Source organism: Mobula birostris, chromosome 3, assembly GCF_030028105.1.
Source record: "Mobula birostris isolate sMobBir1 chromosome 3, sMobBir1.hap1, whole genome shotgun sequence".
NCBI lineage: Eukaryota > Metazoa > Chordata > Chondrichthyes > Myliobatiformes > Myliobatidae > Mobula > Mobula birostris.
Window position 1 is genome coordinate 43282516 of NC_092372.1, and position 21530 is coordinate 43304045.

General features: G+C 43.1%; 1 protein-coding gene across 5 annotated transcripts in view; it reads left to right on the top strand.

Moving 5' to 3' along the window:
• ddx4 (DEAD (Asp-Glu-Ala-Asp) box polypeptide 4) overlaps positions 1–16956 on the top strand; it is a 90391-nt gene extending 73435 nt beyond the window's left edge. For 4 of the 5 annotated variants that reach the window (XM_072252528.1, XM_072252530.1, XM_072252531.1 and 1 more), the window contains exon 18: positions 14756–15073. In XM_072252528.1, the coding sequence (XP_072108629.1) occupies positions 14756–14839 (84 nt within the window). In that variant the 3' untranslated portion in view covers positions 14840–15073. Of the gene's footprint in view, positions 1–14755; positions 15074–16004 lie in introns of those variants that run through there. The other variant, XM_072252532.1, reaches the window with a different exon arrangement.
• The last annotated feature ends 4574 nt before the right edge of the window (positions 16957–21530 follow it).

A 21530-nucleotide genomic window follows, 5' to 3' on the forward strand; every position in this document is an offset into this window, starting at 1 on the left:
TTTGCTCCCCCACCACCACCTTCAAACTCTGTCCCTTGTTTTTTTGTACATTTGGCTAATCTACCAACCATGTCTTTGGAGTGAGGGAATTGGAGAAGCTGGGGGAAACCCACACGGTTACAGGAAGAACATACAAATTCACAGAGCTAGAAGCCAGGGGTGAACCGTGGCTGCTGGAGACCAAAGGTCTTTCTTCAGTCAGCTGCCCGACATGCTGGAATAACTTCACCAGGGCTGCATCATTAGGTGGTGGTAATTCACCACCAACTTCAAAGGCGAAGAGGTTGGCAAAAAATTCTGATTTTTGCCAGCAACAACTTTTTATATAAAAAAAATTGTTTATAAGACTTTTTAATCAGACTATAAATCATTTGTTAAACAAGGATGAGGAAAAGTATCAAATGAACAAGCTACAGATTAGACTGAATACAATAGAACAATATAGGTTAAAGGGGTTGAAATGCTTATTTCTGTCCTGAAAGATATGGACCACATCTGAACGGAAGCTTTGTCAATTCATTTCTAAGTTTTTTTAAAAAAAAAGTACTCTAAAGAACATTTTTAACTCTACAGGAACTTTGTTTAAAAAAAATACTGTTCAAGAAATCCATCATGAATTTACATAGAACACATTTGTCTTGATCAAGATTGTATGTACTTGTGTATTTCACATAAATAGTTAATGACCCCAGTCAGTTTGGAATGGCAATAACATATCCTCCACATTGTCCATCAACACTGTCCATAAGCAGACGAGGCTGTGTGCTTAGACCCTGCTCTTCTCGCTTTATACTTATGACTGTGAGGCTTAGCACAGCTCCAATGCCATATTTAAGAAAGCTTGCTGATGCCACTACTGTTGTTGATGTGATGAATCAGCATATAAAAGGGAATTGAAAATCTGGCTGAGTTGTGCCAAAACGACAGTGCCTCTCAATGCCAGCTGGACAAAGGAGATGATTGATCTCAGGAGGAGGAAATTAGAAGTCCATAACCCCTCCTCATCAGGGATCAGCAGCTTTAAAGTCTTTAGTGTTACAGTTTCACAGGATCTGCCCCAGGTCCAGCATGTAACTGCAATTGCAAAGCAGTGCGGCGTTTTTTTCAAAAGTTTTGCACAGATTTGGCATGACATCTACATTTTGACAAACTTCTATAGATGCGTAGTTGAGAGTATATTGACTGGCTGCATCGTGGCCTGGTATGGAAACACCAATGCTCTTGTACGGAATAGCCCACAAAAAGTAGTGGATATGGCCCAGTCCATCGCAAGTAAGGCCCTCTCTGCTATTGGGCATATTCACTTGGAGTGCTGTTGCAGGAAAGCAACATCCTTCAGTGATCTTGCACCATCCAGGCCATGCTCTCTTCTCGCTGTTGCCATCAGGAAGAAGGTACAGGAGCCTCAAGACCCTTACCCATCAGGTTCAGGAACATTTATTACCCCTTGAACATCAGATTCTTGAATCAGAGTGTATAACTTCTCATTCAATTACTGAACTATTCACAACCTTTGGACTCGCATTCAAGGACACTTCAGCTCATGTTCTCTTGCTTATTTATTATCATTTTATTTTTTTTCCTTTTGTATTTGCACAGTTTGATATTTTTTTAAACACTTTTTTTTGGCTGCCCTGTTAAGTGCAGTCTTTGATTCTATTTACTGCGATTGAATGTCAGGGTTGTAGGGAGTACAAAGAAGGTTCACCAGATTGATTCCTGGGATGGCAGGACTTTCATATGAAGAAAGACTGGATGAACTGGGCTTGTACTCGTTGGAATTTAGAAGATTGAGGGGGGATCTGATTGAAACGTATAAAATCCTAAAGGGATTGGACAGGCTAGATACAGGAAGATTGTTCCCGATGTTGGGGAAGTCCAGAACAAGGGGTCACAGTTTGAGGATAAAGGGGAAGCCTTTTAGGACCGAGATTAGGAAAAACTTCTTCACAGAGAGTGGTGAATCTGTGGAATTCTCTGCCACAGGAAGCAGTTGAGGCCAGTACATTGGCTATATTTAAGAGGGAGTTAGATATGACCCTTGTGGCTACGGGGATCAGGGGGTATGGAGGGAAGGCTGGGGCAGGGTTCTGAGTTGGATGATCAGCCATGATCATAATAAATGGCGGTGCAGGCTCGAAGGGCCGAATGGCCTACTCCTGCACCTATTTTCTATGTTTCTATAAGACAAAGGAGCAGAAGTAGGCCATTCGGCCCATCGAGTCTGCTCCGCCATTTTATCATGAGCTGATCCATTTTATCCTATTTAGTCCCACTCCCCCGCCCTCTCACCATAACTTTGACGCCCCGGCTACTCAGATACCTATCAATCTGTGCCTTAAATACACGCAATGACTTGGCCTCCACTGCTGCCCGTGGCAACAAATTCCATAGATTCACCACCCTCTGACTAAAAAAATTTCTTCGCATTTCTGTTCTGAATGGGCGCCCTTCAATCCTTGAGTCATGCCCTATTGTACTAGACTCCCCCATCATGGGAAACAACTTTGCCACATCCACTCTGTCGTTGCCTTTTAACATTCGAAATGTTTCTATGAGGTCTCCCCTCATTCTTCTAAACTCCAAGGAATACAGGCCAAGAGCGGACAAATGTTCCTCATATGTTAACCCTCTCATTCCCGGAATCATTCTAGTGAATCTTCTCTGTACCCTCTCCAACGTCAGCACATCCTTTCTTAAATAAGGAGACCAAAACTGCCCACAGTACTCCAAGTGAGGTCTCACCAGCGCCTTATAGAGCCTCAGCGTCACATCCCTGCTCCTATACTCTATTCCTCTAGAAATGAATGCCAACATTGCATTTGCTGCCTTCACTACTGACTCAACCTGGAGGTTAACTTTAAGGGTATCCTGTACGAGGACCCCCAAGTCCTGTTGCATCTCCGAACTTTGAATTCTTTCCCCATTTAAATAATAGTCTGCCCGTTTATTTTTTCTGCCAAAGTACATAACCATACACTTTCCAACATTGTACTTCATTTGCCACTTCTCTGCCCATTCTTCCAATCTATCCAAGTCTCTCTGCAGACTCTCAGTTTCCTCAGCACTACTGGCCCCTCCACCTATCTTCGTATCGTCAGCAAACTTAGCCACAAAGCCATCTATTCCATAATCCAAATCGTTGATGTACAATGTAAAAAGAAGCGGCCCCAACACTGATCCCTGTGGAACACCACTGGTAACCGGCAGCCAACCAGAATAGGATCCCTTTATTCCCACTCTGTTTCCTGCCAATCAGCCAACGCTCTATCCACATATGTAACTTTCCTGTAATTCCATGGGCTCTTATCTTGTTAAGTAGCCTCATGTGTGGCACCTTGTCAAAGGCCTTCTGAAAATCCAAATATACAACATCCACTGCACCTCCCTTGTCTAGCCTACTGGTAATTTCCTCAAAAAATTGTAATAGGTTTGTCAGGCAGGATTTTCCTTTAAGGAATCCATGCTGAGTTCTGCCTATCTTGTCATATGCCTCCAGGTACTCTGTAACCTCATCCTTGACAATCGACTCCAACAACTTCCCAACCACCAATATCAAGCTAACAGCTCTATAATTTCATTTTTGCTTCCTTGCCCCCTTCTTTAATAGCGGAGTGACATTTGCATTCTTCCAGTCTTCCGGAACCATGCCAGAATCTTATCGACTTTTGAAAGATCATCGCTAATGCCTCCGCAATCTCCACAGCTACTTCCTTCAGAACACGAGGGTGCATTCCATCTGGTCCAGGAGATTTATCTACCTTTAGCCTTTTCAGCTTCCTGAGTACTTTCTCTGTCGTAATTGTGACTGCGCACACTTCTCTTCCCTGCCACCCTTGAGTGTCTGGTATACTGCTGATATCTTCCTCAGTGAAGACTGATGCAAAATACTTATTTAGTTCCTCTGCCATCTCCTTATCTCCCATTACAATTTCTCCAGCATCATTTTCTATCGGTCCTATATCTACTCTCACCTGTCGTTTACTCTTTATATACTTGAAAAAGCTTTTGGTATCCTCTTTAATATTATTTGCTAGCTTCCTTTCATAGTTAATCTTTTCCCTCTTAATGACTGTCTTGGTTTCCTTTTGTAAGGTTTTAAAAACTTTCCAATCCTCTGTCTTCCCACGAATTTTTGCTTCCTTGTATGCCCTTTCCTTTGCTTTAACTTTGGCTTTGACTTCTCTTGTCAACCACGGTTACATCCTTTTTCCACTCGAAAATTTATTCTTTTTTTTGGAATATACCTGTCTTGCACATTCCTCATTTCTCGCATAAGCTCCAGCCACTGCTGCTCTGCTGTCTTTTCCGCCAGTGTCCCTTTCCAGTCAGGTTTGGCCAGTTCCTCTCTCATGCCACTGTAATTTCCTTTACTCCACTGAAATACTGACACATAGATTTCAGCTTCTCTTTTTCTAATTTCACAGTGAACTCAATCATGTTATGATCACTGCCTCCTAAGGGTTCCTTCACCTCAATCTCTCTAATCACCTCCGGTTCATTACATAATACCCAATCCAGTACAGCCGATCCCCTAGTGGGCTCAAAAACAAACTGTTCTAAAAAGCCATCTCGCAGACATTCTACAAATTCTCTCTCTTGAGATCCAGTGCTGACCTGATTTTCCCAATCCACTCGCATGTTAAAATCCCCCACAATGATCATAGCACTGCCCTTCTGACAAGCCTTTTCTATTTCCAGTTGTAATTTGTAGTCCACATCCCTGCAGCTGTTTGGAGGCCTATAAATAACTGCCATCAGGGTCCTTCTACCCCTGCTATTCCTTAGCTCAACCCATAAAGATTCTGCACCTTCCGATCCTATATCACCTCTTTCTAATGATTTAATATCATTTCTTACCAATAAAGCCACGCCTCCCCCTCTGCCTACCTTCCTATCCTTCCGATACACCGTGTATCCTTGGACGTTCAGCTCCCAGAGACATGCATCCTTTAGCCAGGTCTCAGTGATGGCCACAATATCATACCTGCCAATCTGTAGCTGTACAACAAGATCATCCACTTTATTCCTTGTGCTGTGTGCATTTAAGTACAACACCTTAAGACCAGTATTTGATGCCTTTTGCTTTGATTTCACTGCAACTTTATTGCACTGCAACTCATCCCAATGGCTACAAATTTGCCCCATCACCTGCCGGTCTTTTCTGACATCTTTACTGCTCACTATCTTAGATTTATTTCTGTTTTCCCCTTCCTCCGCTCTATCATTCCAGTTCCCATCCCCCTGCCAAGTTAGTTTAAACCCTCCCTAACAGCTCTATTAAACTTTCCCGCCAGGATATTGGTCCCCTTCGGGTTCAGGTGTAACCTGTCCTTTTTGAACAGGTCATACTTCCCCCAGAAGAGATCCCAATTATCCAAGAATCTGAAGCCCTGCCCCCTAAACCAGTCTCTCAGCCAGGCATTCATCTGCCTGATCCGACTACTCTTGCCCTCGCTAGCACGTGGCACAGGTAGCAATCCTGAGATTACTACCCTGGAGGTCCTGCTTCTCAGCTTCCTTCCTAACTCCTGGAAATCTCTCTTCAGGACCTCCTCCTTTGTCCTATCTATGTCATTGGTACCAACATGTACCAAGACAACTGGCTGCTCACCCTCCCCCTTCAGAATATTCAGGACCGGATCCGAGACATCCCGTACCCTGGCACCTGGGAGGCAACACACCATGCGGGTATCTCTGTCAGGCTCACAGAATCTTCTGTCTGTTCCCCTGACTATGGAATCCCCCATGACTACCGCATTTCTCTTCTCCCTCCTCCTCTCCTGCACAACAGCGCCAGGCTCAGTGCCAGAGACCCGGTCACTGTGGGTGTCCCCTGTCAGGTCATCCCCCTCAACAGCATCCAGAACAAGATATTTGTTGCTGAGGGGGACAGCCACAGGGGTGCTCTCCACTATCCGGGCATTTCCCTTCCCTCTCTTGACAGTGACCCAGTTTTCTGACCCCTGTAGCCTAGGGATGACTACCTCCCTGTAGCTCCTGTCTATCACCTCTTCACTTTCCCTGATAAGCAGTAGGTCATCAAGCTGCAGCTCCAGATCCCTAACACGGTCTCTGAGGAGCTGCATCTCGGTGCACCTGGTGCAGATGTGGCCATCAGGGAGGCTGGAGGTCTCCCAATATTCCTACATTTGACACCCTGAACAAAGCACTAACCCTGCAGGCATGCTACCTAATTCTACAGGAATGTACATAGAAACCATAGAAACTACAGCACAGAAACAGGCCTTTTGGCCCTTCTTGGCTGTGCCGAACCATTTTCTGCCTAGTCCCACTGACCTGCACACGGACCATATCCCTCCATACACCTCCCATCCATGTATCTGTCCAATTTATTCTTAAATGTTAAAAAAGAACCCGCATTTACCACCTCGTCTGGCAGCTCATTCCATGCTCCCACCACTCTCTGTGTGAAGAAGCCCCCCCTAATGTTCCCTTTAAACTTTTCCCCCCTCACCCTTAACCCATGTCCTCTGGTTTTTTTCTCCCCTTGCCTCAGTGGAAAAAGCCTGCTTGCATTCACTCTATCTATACCCATCATAATTTTATATACCTCTATCAAATCTCCCCTCATTCTTCTACGCTCCAGGGAATAAAGTCCTAACCTATTCAACCTTTCTCTGTAACTGAGTTTCTGAAGTCCCGGCAACATCCTTGTAAACCACCTCTGCACTCTTTCAACCTTATTTATATCCTTCCTGTAATTTGGTGACCAAAACTGAACACAGTACTCCAGATTCGGCCTCACCAATGCCTTATACAACCTCATCATAACATTCCAGCTCTTATACTCAATACTTCGATTAATAAAGGCCAATGTACCAAAAGCTCTCTTTACGACCCTATCTACCTGTGACGACACTTTTAGGGAATTTTGTATCTGTATTCCCAGATCCCTCTGTTCCACTGCACTCCTCAATGCCTTACCATTAACCCTGTATGTTCTATGTTGGTTTGTCCTTCCAACGTGCAATACCTCACACTTGTCAGTATTAAACTCCATCTGCCATTTTTCAGCCCATTTTTCCAGCTGGTCCAAGTCCCTCTGCAGGCTCTGAAAACCTTCCTCACTGTCTACTACACCTCCAATCTTTGTATCATCAGCAAACTTGCTGATCCAATTTACCATATTATCATCCAGATCATTGATATAGATGACAAATAACAATGGACCCAGCACTGATCCTTGTGGCACACCACTAGTCACAGGCCTCCACTCAGAGAAGCAATTCTCTACCACCACTCTCTGGCTTCTTCCATCGAGCCAATGTCTAATCCAATTTACCACCTCTCCATGTATACCTGGCGACTGAATTTTCCTAACTAACCTCCTATGCGGGACCTTGTCAAAGGCGTTACTGAAGTCCATGTAGACAATATCCACTGCCTTCCCTTCATCCACTTTCCTGGTAACCTCCTCGAAAAACTCCAACAGATGGGTCAAACATGACCTACCACGCACAAAGCCATGTTGACTCTCCATAATAAGCCCCTGTCTATCCAAATGCTTGTAGATTCTGTCTCTTAGTACTCCCTCCAATAACTTATCTACTACTGACGTTAAACTCACCGGCCTATAATTTCCCGGATTACTTTTCGATCCTTTTTTAAACAACGGAACAACATGAGCCACTCTCCAATCCTCCGGCACTTCACCCGTAGACAGCGACATTTTAAATATTTCTGCCAGGGCCCCCGCAATTTCAACACTAGTCTCCTTCAAGGTCCGAGGCAACACTCTGTCAGGTCCCGGGGATTTATCCACTTTAATTTTCCTCAAGACAGCAAGCACCTCCTCCTTTTCAATCTGTACAGTTTCCATGGTCTCACTACTTGATTCCCTCAATTCCATGGATTTCATGCCAGCTTCCTTAGTAAATACAGACGCAAAAAACCTATTTAAGATCTCCCCCATTTCCTTTGGTTCCGCACAAAGCCGACCACTCTGATCTTCAAGAGGACCAATTTTATCCCTTACGATCCTTTTGCTCTTAATATACTTGTAAAAGCTCTTTGGATTATCCTTCACTTTGACTGCCAAGGCAACCTCATGTCTTCTTTTAGCCCTCCTGATTTCTTTCTTAAGTATTTTCTTACACTTCTTATACTCCTCAAGCACCTGATTTACGCCCTGTTTCCTATATATTTCATACAACTCCCTCTTTTCTTTATCAGAGTTGCAATATCCCTTGAGAACCAAGGTTCCTTATTCCTATTCAATTTGCCTTTAATCCTGACAGGAACATACAAACTCTGCACTCTCAAAATTTCCCCTTTGAAGGCTTCCCACCTACCAATCACATCTTTGCCAGAGAACAACCTGTCCCAATCCACGCTTTTTAGATCCTTTCTCATTTCTTCAAATTTGGCCGCCTTCCAGTTCAGAACCTCAACCCTAGGACCAGATCTATCCTTGTCCATGATCAAATTGAAACTAATGGTGTTATGATCACTGGAACCAAAGTGCTCCCCTACACAGACTTCTGTCACTTGCCCTAATTCGTTACCTAACAGGAGATCCAATATTGCATCCCCTCTAGTTGATCCCTCTATATATTGATTTAGAAAACTTTCCTGAACACATTTTACAAACTCTAAACCATCTAGACCCCTAACAGTATGGGAGTCCCAATCAATGCATGGAAAATTAAGATCCCCTACCACCACAACTTTGTTTCCTGCAGTTGCCTGCTATCTCTCTGCAGATTTGCTCTTCCAAGTCTCGTTGACTATTGGGTGGTCTGTAATACAATCCCACTAATGTGGCCATACCTTTCCTGTTTCTTAGCTCCACCCATAAGGACTCAGTAGACAAGCTCTGTAATCTGTCCTGCCTGAGCACTGCTGTAATATTTTCCCTAACAAGCAATGCTACTCCCCCACCTTTCATTCCTCTGCCTCGATCACATCTGAAACATCGGAACTCTGGAATATTAAGCTGCCAGTCCCGCCCCTCCTGTAGCCAAGTTTCACTAATTGCTACAACATCATAATTCCACGTGTCAATCCACGCCCTCAACTCATCGGCTTTCCAAGCAATACTCCTAGCATTGAAATATATACACCTCAAGATTTTTACCACCACTCACAACCTTTCTATCAGCGGATTTGCTTAAACTTTCAACATCATTTATTTTCATCCCAGCCACACTGTTTGCTCTGGCACTCTGGTTCCCATCCCCCTGCAAATCTAGTTTAAAGCCTCCCCAATAGCACTAACAAACCTCCCTGAAAGGATATTGGTCCCCCTGTGGTTCAAGTGTAACCCGTCTCTCTTGTACAGGTCCTACCTGCCCCAGAAGTGGTCCCAATGATCCTGAAATCTGAAACCCTGCCCCCTACACCAGTTCCTCAGCCACTTGTTCCTCCTCCAGAGCATCCTATTCGTACCCTCACTGGCACCTAGCACAGGTAGCAATCCTGAGATTACCACCCTCGAGGTCCTGCTTTTCAACTTCCTACCAAGCTCTCTATACTCACTGTCCAGGACCCCTTCACTCTTCCTTGCTATGTCATTGGTACCGATGTGCACCACGACATCTGGCTGGTCACCCTCCCACTTCAGAATGTCATGCAATCGATCAGAGATATCCTTGACCCTGGCACCTGGGAGGCAACAAACCATCCTGGATTCTCTGTTACGACCACAGAACCTTCTATCTGCACCTCTAACTATCGAGTCCCCTATCACTACCGCTCTCCTCTTTCTCCCCCCCTCCCTTCTGCACTGCAGAGCCAGACTCCGTGCCAGAGATCCGGCTACTGCAGCTAGTCCCAGTTAAGTCATCCCCCCCAACAGTATCCAATGCGGTATACTTGCTGAGGTGAATGGCCACAGGGGAACCCTGCTCTGCCTGCCCTTTCCTCTTCCCTCGCCTGACAGTGACCCAATTTCCTGTCCTCTGCTCCTTTGGCGTAACTACCTCCCTGTAGCTACTATCTATAATCTCCTCATTCTCCCGAATGATCCGCAGGTCATCCAGCTCCTGCTCCAGTTCCCTAACGTGGTTTGTCAGGAGCTGCAGCTGGATGCACTTCTTGCAGGTGTCGTTGTCAGGGACACCGGAGGGCTCCCTGACTTCCCACATCTTGCAAGAGGAGCATTCCAACATCCTGCCTGGCATTCTCACTGCACTAAACAATCTGAACAAAAAACTTACCGGAACCTACCCTGGCCTCATACCCTGACATGTATGTAGTTTGATGATAAATTGACTTTTAACTCTGATTCCTAAGTTGAAGGCAGGAGTTTTGTTAGAATTACTGTGAAATCCAATGATTTACAAACAAAAAACCATGAAATCAGAATTTTTTCTCTGCTAAAAACAGCTTCAAAATTGATTTCATAAATTTATCAGCCAAAAGGGCATCTATTGTCTCTGAAGGCAGCATCTAGGCCTTGGTTGTGTGTTTAGGGCCACTAGATACTTTGTCAGAGATGCAATTCAGTGATGAGGTGCTGCAGTGCTATCTCAAATCTTGCAGATTAATTTTTAAAATAAAACCCCTGGTTTATCTAGTGGATGTATGGGGACATGATGCAGTTTAGAATCGGGTTTATAATTGTATGAAATTTGTTTTGTAGCAGCACTGTAAAAATAAATTGATTTAAATTACAAAAAGGAATAACGATACATAAACTGTTCAGGAATCTATTGATGGTTCTGTTAGAGAATGTGCTGGAACATTTTGAAGAACTTTAGGATAGGCATGTCCCCAGGTTTACTGTGGGAAGCAAGGAGAGAGATTGTTGACCTTTTGGCAATTATCTTTTTGTCCTCACTGGCCACAGTAGTAGTATCAGATAATTGGAGGGTGGCATGTGGTATTCCTTTTTTCAAAAAAGGGAGTAAGGATATCCCTGGGAATTATAGACCAGAGTCTTGTTTAAGTGGTGGGCAAATTCTTGGATAATATTCTTACAGTATTTTTAGCATTTTGGAGAAGCAGTCTGATTAGGGAGAGTCAGTATGGCTTTGTGAGGAGCAGGACGTGCCTCATGAGCCTGATTGATTACTTTAAGAATGTGACAAAGCACATTGAAGGTGGAGTGGTGGGTGTGGTATCAATGGACTTTAGTAATGCATTTGATTAGTTTTGCCTTAGTTGGCTCATTCAGAAAGTCAGAAGGCATGGGATCCAAGGAAACTTAGCTGTTTGGATTCAGAATTGGCTTGCCCATAAAAGGAGCAGATGGTAGATGGTGTTTATTTTGTTTGGAGTTGATGACGAGTGGTATTCCCCAGGGATCTGTTCTGTGACTTCTCTTTCTGATTCTTATAAATGACTTTTGTGTGGAGGAATTGGAATGTTAGTAAGTTTGAAGACATGAAGGTTGGAGGAGATGTGGATAGTGTCAAAGGTTGTGGTAGGCTACAGTGGATGTTGATAGGTTGCAGAGCTGGCTGAAGTGGCACATAGCGTTCAAATGAGGAAAATAACGTGATTCACTTTGGAAGGTTGACCTTGAAAACAGAATACAAGGTTAATGGCAGGATTCTTAGTGTGGAGGATCTTGGAGTCCATGTCCATAGATCCCTCAAAGTTGCCTCACAAGCTGATAAGGTTAAGGTGTATAGTCTTCATTAGTCAGGGATTGAATTCAAGCGGCGCAGTGCAATGTTGCATCCCTCTAAAACCTTGCTTAGACCATACTCTGAATGTTCTGTCACTTCTGGATGCTTTAGAGAGGGTGCTGAGGATATTTACAGGATGCTGCTTAAGCATGTCTTGAGGATAGTTTGAGTGGGCAAGGCCTTTTCTCCTTGGAGCAATGGAGGATGAGAGACCAGTTGATAGAGGTGTACAAGATGGTAAGAGGCATAGTTTGAATGGATGGCCACTTTCCCAGGATAGAAATGGCTAATATGAGGGAGCATAATTTTAAGATTGGAGGAGTGTATAGGGGTGATGTCAGAGGCAAGTGTTTTTCTTTAACACAGTGGGTACATGGAACATGGGTGCCTAGGGTTGTAGACGCAAAAACATTGTGGGCATTTAAGAAACATAGACACATGAATGATCGAAAAGTGGAGGGCTATGTAGGAGGGGAAGGGTTAGATTGATCTTGGAGTAAGTTAAAAGGTCAGCATAACATCATGGGCTAAAGGGCTTGTACTGGTGTTGCTTTATGTCCTTGCATCTGTGAGCTCCCCATTGATCACTGATCACTAAGCTGAAGAGCACAGAAGTGTGAATATGGGAACCCAGAAATTATGCTTAGTGAAGACACTAATAGTCTTGACTGTCACAAAGCTGCTTCATCTTCACTGATGTCCAAGTTGGATGGGATCATGCTTGTCAGTTTCAAATTGCCCATGATCTGATTGAATGAAGGGAGCATGTACTCGCTGGGTTGACTGATGTACTTGGTTCCTATATTCTTTTTGGAAGCTAACTGAACCTTCCTAACCAAAGGTTGGTATCAAGGTAAGTAGCTGACTGATACGAATTAAACATTTAGTGCAGAAAGCAAATGGGAGGTAAATCAAAATGACTATTTAAGTGGGTCAAATTTTGGGTTTGCTTCTTGTCTTGTCCATACTGCACCAACTGCTGCCGCTGGGCTGTAAACAAGTAGGAGCAATGTGTGGTTAAGTGCCTTGCTCAAGGACACAACAGGCTGCCTCAGCTGAGGCTCGAATTTGCGACCTTCAGATCACTAGTCTAACACCTTAACCACTTGGCCATGTGCCAACAGATGGTGATGCTTTTGTAAGAGATGTGATGAAACTAATGGCTAAAATGTTAACTTTCTTTCATTTTCTGACTAGACTGTAGGAAAATAAGCCAAAATTGTCTGGCTTTGCATTGATTTTTAAGCACTCACTTTTGTTCCTTCAAATATGGGCATTAGTGCATAATTTCGGCACAGATGGTTAGAATCCAAATGAAACATGATTGTGGTGATAATCACTTTAGGAATTTTGTGTCCACTTGAACCACTTCACCTAGCTTTTCCTTTTGGTAAAATGTACAGTGTCATTTCAAAACAGTGTACTGCTAGATAAACAGCTAAATATTGTGCGCTTGCAGTTCTAAGTTTGGTCAAAACTTGAAAATCATTATAAAATTTTTATCCCAAATGAGAGAGATGGTGTTCGTGTTATGTTACGTGGTTCATCTTTTAAAATGTATGTCCCTTATGTAGTATAAATGAGTTCAAACCAGAGTTGGCATTGGTTATTTGTGTGGTTAAGGTGCAATCATAGTTCCACAAGTCTGGAACAGGAGCATGTGAACAAATTTATATATTTTTCCCTTTCCCTGACTAAATTCATCACTTTTCTGGACATCCAAGGTTCTCTTGTCTTTTCATCCTGTCATTCCCTTTAACAGGAACATACCTTTCCTGTACTCTGTGCAATTGATCTTTTAACACCCTCCAAGTCTGATGTGGACTTGTCAGAAAAAAGGTGTCCCAATTAATTCTTAGTTCCTACTTAATGCCCTCATAATTTTCCCTACTCCAAGGCACTCCTGCAAGGACCATACCTATTTGTATCTATAGCTATCCTGAAAGTTAAGGAGTTGTGGCCACTGTTCCCTAACTGCTCACCCACTGAAAGGTTAATCACCTGGCCAAGCTCATTACCCTACACCAGGTCCAGTACAGCCCTTCCTATCATTGGGCTGTCCACATACTGATTTAAGAAACTCTCCTCAATAAACTTAACAACTTCTACCCCATCTAAGCCCCCTTGCACTAAGGAAGTTCCATTTTATATTAGGGATGTTGAAATCCCCCATGACAATTGCCCTAATACTTGCATATCTGTTCTTAAATGCCCCAGTAGCTGGTGGAGTGGGGGGAGGATATCCTGTAGTACAATCCTATCAGTGTGATTGCACCCTTCTTATTGAGTGGATTCTGTGTCTGACCCCTCCATTATGTCTCCCCTGAGTGCAGCTGTGATATTGTTCCTGACTCTTCTGTCCCTCTGCCACCTTCTCTATCTTTTCTAAAACTTCAAAAACCTTGTATATTAATCATCCATTCCTGCCCCTCTCTGAACCAAGTCTGTGTAATGACCTCAATGTAGTTTCATATACTGATCCATGCTCTCAGGTTCATCACCCTTACCCGTACTGCTCTTAGCATTAAAATACCCACACTTCAAACTGTCATGTTTGGAGATTACTACCTTGGAGGTCCTTCTCTTCAGTTACTTTCCTAACTCCTTATACTCACTACACAGGACTTCTTCCCCGTTTCTGCTTATGTCATTAGTGCCAATACGCACCATGATCTCCAGCTGTTCACCCCCACCTTTGAAATAATCTGTGCAACCACTCCAATATACCCTGGACCCTAGAACCCAGCAGCAACACACCATCTTAGTGTCTCTTTTGTGGTCGCAGAATCTCCAGTCTATCTCTTTGAACTATAAGAGTCCCCTATCACTACCGCACTGCCTGACTTTATCCTTCCCTGCTGAGCCTCAGCTGGTCATAGTGCCACTAGCCTGGTTGCTGCTGCTGTGCCCTGAAGGGTCATCTCCACCCCCACCCCTGACCCCCTCCCCCCCCCCCCCAAAATAGTATCCAAAGAGGTGTACTTGTTGCTGAGGGACATGGGGTAAATTACATTAGTAGAAAATCTGATAAATTAAACAAATCTGGTTGTAATGAATGATAATTGCAGAATGTTATACATCTGTCATAAATCTAGTTAGTACTGAAAGTTTTCAAAGTCAAAATCCTGCCTGTGACTGATGTCCTTCCTTTGTTGTAGATCTTGGGTGTTAACAGAAACTTCAGTGGTTATGAAGCAAGTCCACCGGTGATGTGTGGTGAAACTGAAGATATTTGGGAATAATGCCCACACTTAAACTTTAAGACAGTGTCCACTAAGGGTTATTAATATTGAAGCTTTTCATTGTTTACCTATTTTATAGGAATCTCATTTGTAAAATTTGTTTACATTTAGTTGCACACGTTTTCATATTTAAGTTGTCTCACAGTGGTCAGATATTACAATGTTGATCTATTTATTTGTTATCTGTATGACTTGGGAAATTTCAATAAGGTTATAATAAACTGAAAAACTATCTTTCTTGACTAATTTTTTTGTGCTGTCTCTGAAGAGCAATATTTACATAGGCAGTTGAAGCTGCTAATGCAGTGTGTTTCCATTTTTAATAGACATTGATCAGATACATTGTGTGGAACTATAGTATATCCCTTGGAATAGATGTAACTTTTAAAGGTGATTTTAAGGGATAGCTGCAAGGTATGGAGGTGGAAAGTGAAGATTTTGGACTTTTAGTGCCAGAAAAAAACAAAGCATGGCTGTTAAAATATGTTGGAGTTTGATAATAGCTTAAATAAAGGATGTAATGGCTCGAAGTTATAGGCTGCACTGAGGTCTGATATCACTTTCAGTAAACATTTAGTGCTGAATTGATAGAAAATTTAAACCCAGGGAGAATTGCAACATTGGGAATCGTATAAGAACTGTCCCTTCCACAAACTATTCAGAACATGGTCTGTAATTGGCCCAAATTTTTTATTTGCTCAGCTTCATAATCAAATTAATGGCTAACATGAGAGGGCACAGTTTTAAGGTGCTTGAAAGTAGGTACGGAGTGGATGTCGGGGGTAAGTTTTTTACGCAGAGAGTGGTGAGTGCGTAGAATGGGCTGCCGGCGATGGAAGTGGATACGATAGGATCTTTTTAAGAGACTCCTGGATAGGTATATGGAGCTTGGGAAAATAGAGGGCTAGGTAATTTCTAAAGTACATGTTTGGCACAGCATTTTGAGCCGAAGGGCCTGTATTGTGATGTAGGTTTTCTAAATTATAAGATGTGGGAGCCAAATTAGGCCATTTGGCCCATCAAGTCTGCTTCACCATCCATCATGTATGATCTGTTTTCCCCCTTGACCCCATTCTTCTGCCTTCTCACCATAAACTGATGCCCTGACTAAGCAAGAACCAATCAACCTCTGCTTTAAATGTACACAATAACTTGTCCCCCACAGCTCTCTGTTGAAATGAATTCCACTGACTCGCCATCCTCTGGATAAAGAAGTTCCTTCTGTGTTCTAAATGGACATCCCTCTATTCGGAAGCTGTGTCCTCTGGTCCTAGACTCAACCCACTATTGGAAACACCCTCTTCACACACAAAGTCTGTGGACTTTATTTCGCTCTGAATGCTGTTTCTTGTTCTCATTGTTTGCACAATTTGTGTTTTTTTTCCTCTGTGAATTGAGTCTTTTTTAAAATGGGGGGTTCTGAGTTTCTTGTTGCCTTTTTGAGGATGAATCTATACATAGATTGTAGAATTTATAATACTTTGATAATAAATGCAATTTAAACTTTGAAAGGTCTAGACAGTTCAATGTTATGCAAGAACAATTAATCAAAGAAGGCAGAAGCAGAATGTGAAACTAGAGCTAAGTGAATTAACACACAATGCTGGAGGAATTCAGCCGACCAGGCAGCATCTATGGAAAAGAGTAGTGTTGACTTTTGGGGCCGAGATCCTTCATCAGGACATCAGTTATAAGAGGAGTGAATAAATGGATGAACAAAGCACAGCTGTGTGTGTGTGTTATTTATATATAGTAAACACAAGTAACATCGTTCAACATAGATTTGCTCCACTGTGTTGGTGCTTGTTTATATGCTTGTAATCTTAACTTTGCCAAACCCTCTTTGTACATCTCCAAGTCTGGCATTCTTTGTTTCCAAATGGGATGACTTTGCAATGTATTTTAGTCATAGGAACAGGTCGTTTGGCCCATCTAATCCAAAGCTGCTGTTCTGACTAGTCTCACCTATCTGTAACTGGACAATAGACTTCCATATCCCACTTCACCCATGTACTTAAATGTCTCTTAAATGTTGATGTCACTATTAATTTGTATCTGTATTTGCAGTGTATAGTTCCTGATGTTTAGTTTACAGGTACTGTTCTATAGATTTGCTAAGTATGCCCACAGAAAATGAATCTTGGGGTTGCATATGGTGACATGTATGTACTCTGATAATAAATTTTAACCATGACATTGAGGAATTATGGATCAATATTCTCAGATCCCACTGTTCTGCTCTCGCTCGTCTCCTACTGTGTAAATCCTATCCTCATGTTGTTGGCATCAAGTTCCATCGGCTATTTCTTGGCCCATTTTTTCTAGCTGATTCAGATCATGCTGCAAGTTTTGATGGCCTTTGTTGCTGTCCACTGCTCCCCGGTCTTGGCGTGATCCAGTTTACCACATTATCATTAATATTGTTGATGAACAGAATGAGCACTGCACACACCTCTAGTGACAGGCCTCCAGTCAATGAAGCTGATGTTGAATTCAATTTACTACCTCATCCTGCATGCCATGTAAATGAATCTTGACCAGCTTCCCATGTGGAAATTTGACAAAGGGCTTACTGAAGTCTATAGACAATATCCACTGCCTTTACCAGGAAGGTTGATGATCTCACATGACTTGACATGCACAAAGACCTTGACTAACCTTTATCAGGCACTGGTAAATTGGAATACTTTCCAATAGATTATCCACTACTGACATCACTCAGTGGCCTATAATTTCTTGGCATATTCTTAAAGCCTTCTTTGAGGACATCACCATTAAACATATCTGTATGAGGGCAAACCAGAAGCTTTGGCTGACAAAGGTATGGGCAAAGCTGAGAGATCGGGATGCTGCCTACAGATCAGGGGATGAGACTGCTCTCAGGTCAGCAAGGCCTGCACTTTCTCATGCCATTAGGAAGGCAAAACAGGATTATTCAGAGAATATTCAGCCATTTCTATGACACTAATGATATAAGAAGAGCAGAATTAGGCCATTTGGCCCATTGAGTCTGCTCTACCATTCTATCATAGCTGATGCCAGATCACACTCAATGTCATACACCTGCCTTCTCGACATATCATTTGATGCCCTGACCAATCAGGAAATGATCAACTTCTGCTTTTAATAAATGCACAGCCTGTGGCAGAGCATTCCAAAGATTTACTACCCTGGCTAAAAAAAAATTACTCCTTACCTCTGTTCTAACGGGTCACCTCTCAGTTTTGAGGCTGTGGCCTCTAGTTCTGGATACCCCAACATAGGAAACATTTCCACATCCACCCTACCTAGTTCTTTCAACATCTGGTAGGTTATAATGAGATCACCACACACACACACACACACACACACACACCTAAATTCCAGTGGATACAGGCCCAGTGCTGCCAAACGCTCCTCATATGTTAACCCCCTCATTCCGTGAATCATCCTTGTGAACCTCTTCTGGACTCTCTCCAATGACAACATATCCATTCCGAAATATGGGGCCCAAAACTGTTGACCATACCAAGTGAGGCCTGACTAGTGTCTTATAAAGGCTCAGCATTAATTCCTTGCTTTTATATTCTATTCCCCTTGAAATGAATGTCAATACTGCATTTGCCTCCTCTACTACAGATTTGGCCTGTAAATTAATGAGACACATGGGGTAGGGAATTCAGACCATAACAGACTTTAAGTACACCCTGCATGTTAACAGCAGTGACACCTCTCTTCCTGATTGGCTGAATATCATTCACTTTGGGTTTGACACATGGAACGATGTGCTGGTGAGGAAGGCCTCCCCTCCCCCTAGGAGCAAGGACTCTGGCTGCAGCTGATGTGAGGAAGACCCTAAGCAGGGTCAACCCATGTAAAGCTGTGGGGCCTAATAACATGCCTGGTGGGATGCTGAAGGACTATACTCCCAGTTAACAGATTCTAACAGACTTCTTCAACTTCTCTGGAAGAGTACACTGTCTCCGCAAGCTTCAAAGTGGTCATTGTCCTCTCTGTGCCCAAGAGGGCAACAGTAGCCTGCATTGACAACAAAAATGAAGTGCTTTAAGTGACTGGTTATGGATTGCAGTAAATCCCATCTTCCTGCTGCATTGGACCCTTTCCAGTTTGCTTATCACACAAATTGGCCATAGCTACTCTGCAATCTACTGTCCTGTCCCACCTGGAAAATGGTGCTTCATACGCCAGGATTCTATTTATCAACTTCAGCTCGGTATTTAGTACAAACATCCCTCAGAAGCTGGTGGGTAAACTGTCCTCCTCGGGTCTCAATGCCTCTCTAACTGGAGCTTTCTCCATAACATCAAATGAGGGAACCAACACTGAGAAAAAGCCTGAAGTTAGAGTCAGAGCACCTTCTGTCAGTTTCAGTGTAATTATCAAAATTTGCCGTGTGCTTTCAAGAATAGCTTTCAAGCAAGACATGTCAAAGAGAAAGGATCTTTAGCAATAATAAGAACATGTAGCTAACTTGGTACACCGTTTGTCACAAAGTTGAGGTGCAATGATGATGAATTTGAGAATTATTTTTGTAAAGTTATTACACCAATCTAATGTGATGCAAGGCTTGGAAGAGCAGTAACTAGCCAGCAACTCTTTATACTCCATCATGTGCTGTGTATGCATGTTTGCTCAACGTACAATATCCAATTATGTTTGTAACTTGAAACGAGTGTGCATGAGTGCATGACAGTTTTTATCTCTAATAAGTGTAGCCACCCATTACTGCCACTCAGTGGTATTACCCTTACTGAGACCCCACACCAACATACCATTCAATGCAAAGCAAACCATTTCATTGGTATATCTTGCAGCATCCTAAAGATCTACTATCCATACCACGCACAGTTTGCACTGCAGTTCTGGAGTTTCAGAAGGAAAACTGGAAGAAATCTGTAGGTCAAACTGCAGCTGGAGAAACAAAAGGGGCAAGTCAACATTTGGGTTGAGACCCTGCATCAAGGTTGAGAGGGAGGAATTGTCAAAATATGACTCTGGTGTGGAAAGAGGCTGGTATGTGATAGGCACAACCAGCTGGAAAGGGGATGGTGGTTAGTGAGACCAGGTGGAGGGTGGGAACGGTGAATGAAGGAATAAGAAAACAAGATGGATGGGTGAGTGGAAAGAGAAGACCAGGGGTGTAGGTGACCTACACTTCAAAAATTCACATCTTGTGCTTGGCCTTCTACATTGATGAAACTAAGTGTAGATGGCTATAGAACACCTGAGTTCTGTCTGCAATGGCCATCTTGACTTCCAAATGTATATCATGTAATTGATTACAGCTACACTTTCAATACTATAATTCTAAGCAAACTCATCAATTACCTGAGCTGGGACTCAACATCATTTGCAACAGGATCCCTTACTTCCTGACCAACAGACTGCAATCAGTAAGTTTAAGACAGCAACACCTCCATGTTACCTTCAACACTGGTGCCTCACAAGGCTGTGTCCTCAGGCCTCTACTCTCCTCCATGCACACTCGCAAATGGGTGGTGGCCAGATTCTGCTCTTACTCTGTCTACAAGTTTGCAGATGATATTTGCAGTAGGTTGAATCTTGAATAATGCTAAGTAAGATTAGATAAAGGAGATGGTGAACCTCATGGCATGGCATCATGTTATTCTTTCCCTTAATGTCAGCAAAACACAAGAGGTGGTCTTTTACTTAAGGATGTGGGTGATGCACGTGCACATACACATGCCAGTGCCAAGAAGGTGCACCAGTACTTCTACTTCCCCAGGAGGCTAACAAAGCTTGGCATAGCCCTTTTGGTCCTTATCAATGCACCATGGAAAGCATCCTATCTGGATACAACATGGCAACTGCTCTGCCTGAGGCTACAAGGAACTGCAGAATGTTGTGGACACAGCTCAGTACATCACGTAAGCCAGCCACCCTCTACACTTTTCAATGCCTCAGTAAAGTAGCCAATATAATCAATGACCTCTCCTACCCCAGAGATCTGCTCTTCCCCTCCCCTCCCACTCGGCTGAAGATACAAAATTCTGAAGGCCGTTAACACCAGGACCAATGACAGCTTCTATCCTGCTGTGAAAAGACTATTGAACAGTCATCCGGTAGAATAAGACGAACATTTGACCTCACAAATTGCCTCCTTAAGGCTTTGGATCTTATTGCCCGCCTGCACTGCATTTTCTCTGCATCTGTAGGACTTTATTTTGTACTGCTTCCCCTTGTGCTACCTCAAAGCACTGTTGAGAAATGATCTGTATGAATGGCATGAAAAATTTAAAAAAAACACTTGGGTACATGTTAGCCCACCTTCATGCTCCCACATTGACCTGTCCACCTTCAGCATTCTCCATGACTTCAGAGAGGCCAAATACAAATTGGAAAGTGATACCTCATATTGTGTTTGGTTAGCTAACAAGCCAAGAAACAAATAAGTCCAATCTTTAAGCCAAAGGGATGACAATTGATTTTTCCAATTTCAAGTAACCCATACCTCTGGTATTCTCCCATACAGAATCAGTCATCAGCCAGTAATTTTTCTTAATTTGTTCACCTTTTTCATCTCCTTCTTCCCATCTACCTACTCCATCTAACACTTAGCAGTCCCAATCCCAAACCCTCACTGGTTCTGTCTGCCTCTCATTCCCTCCCCATTTGGTTCCACTTATCATATTCCTGCCTCTATCTCACTGCCCTACCCTGCATGCACTGC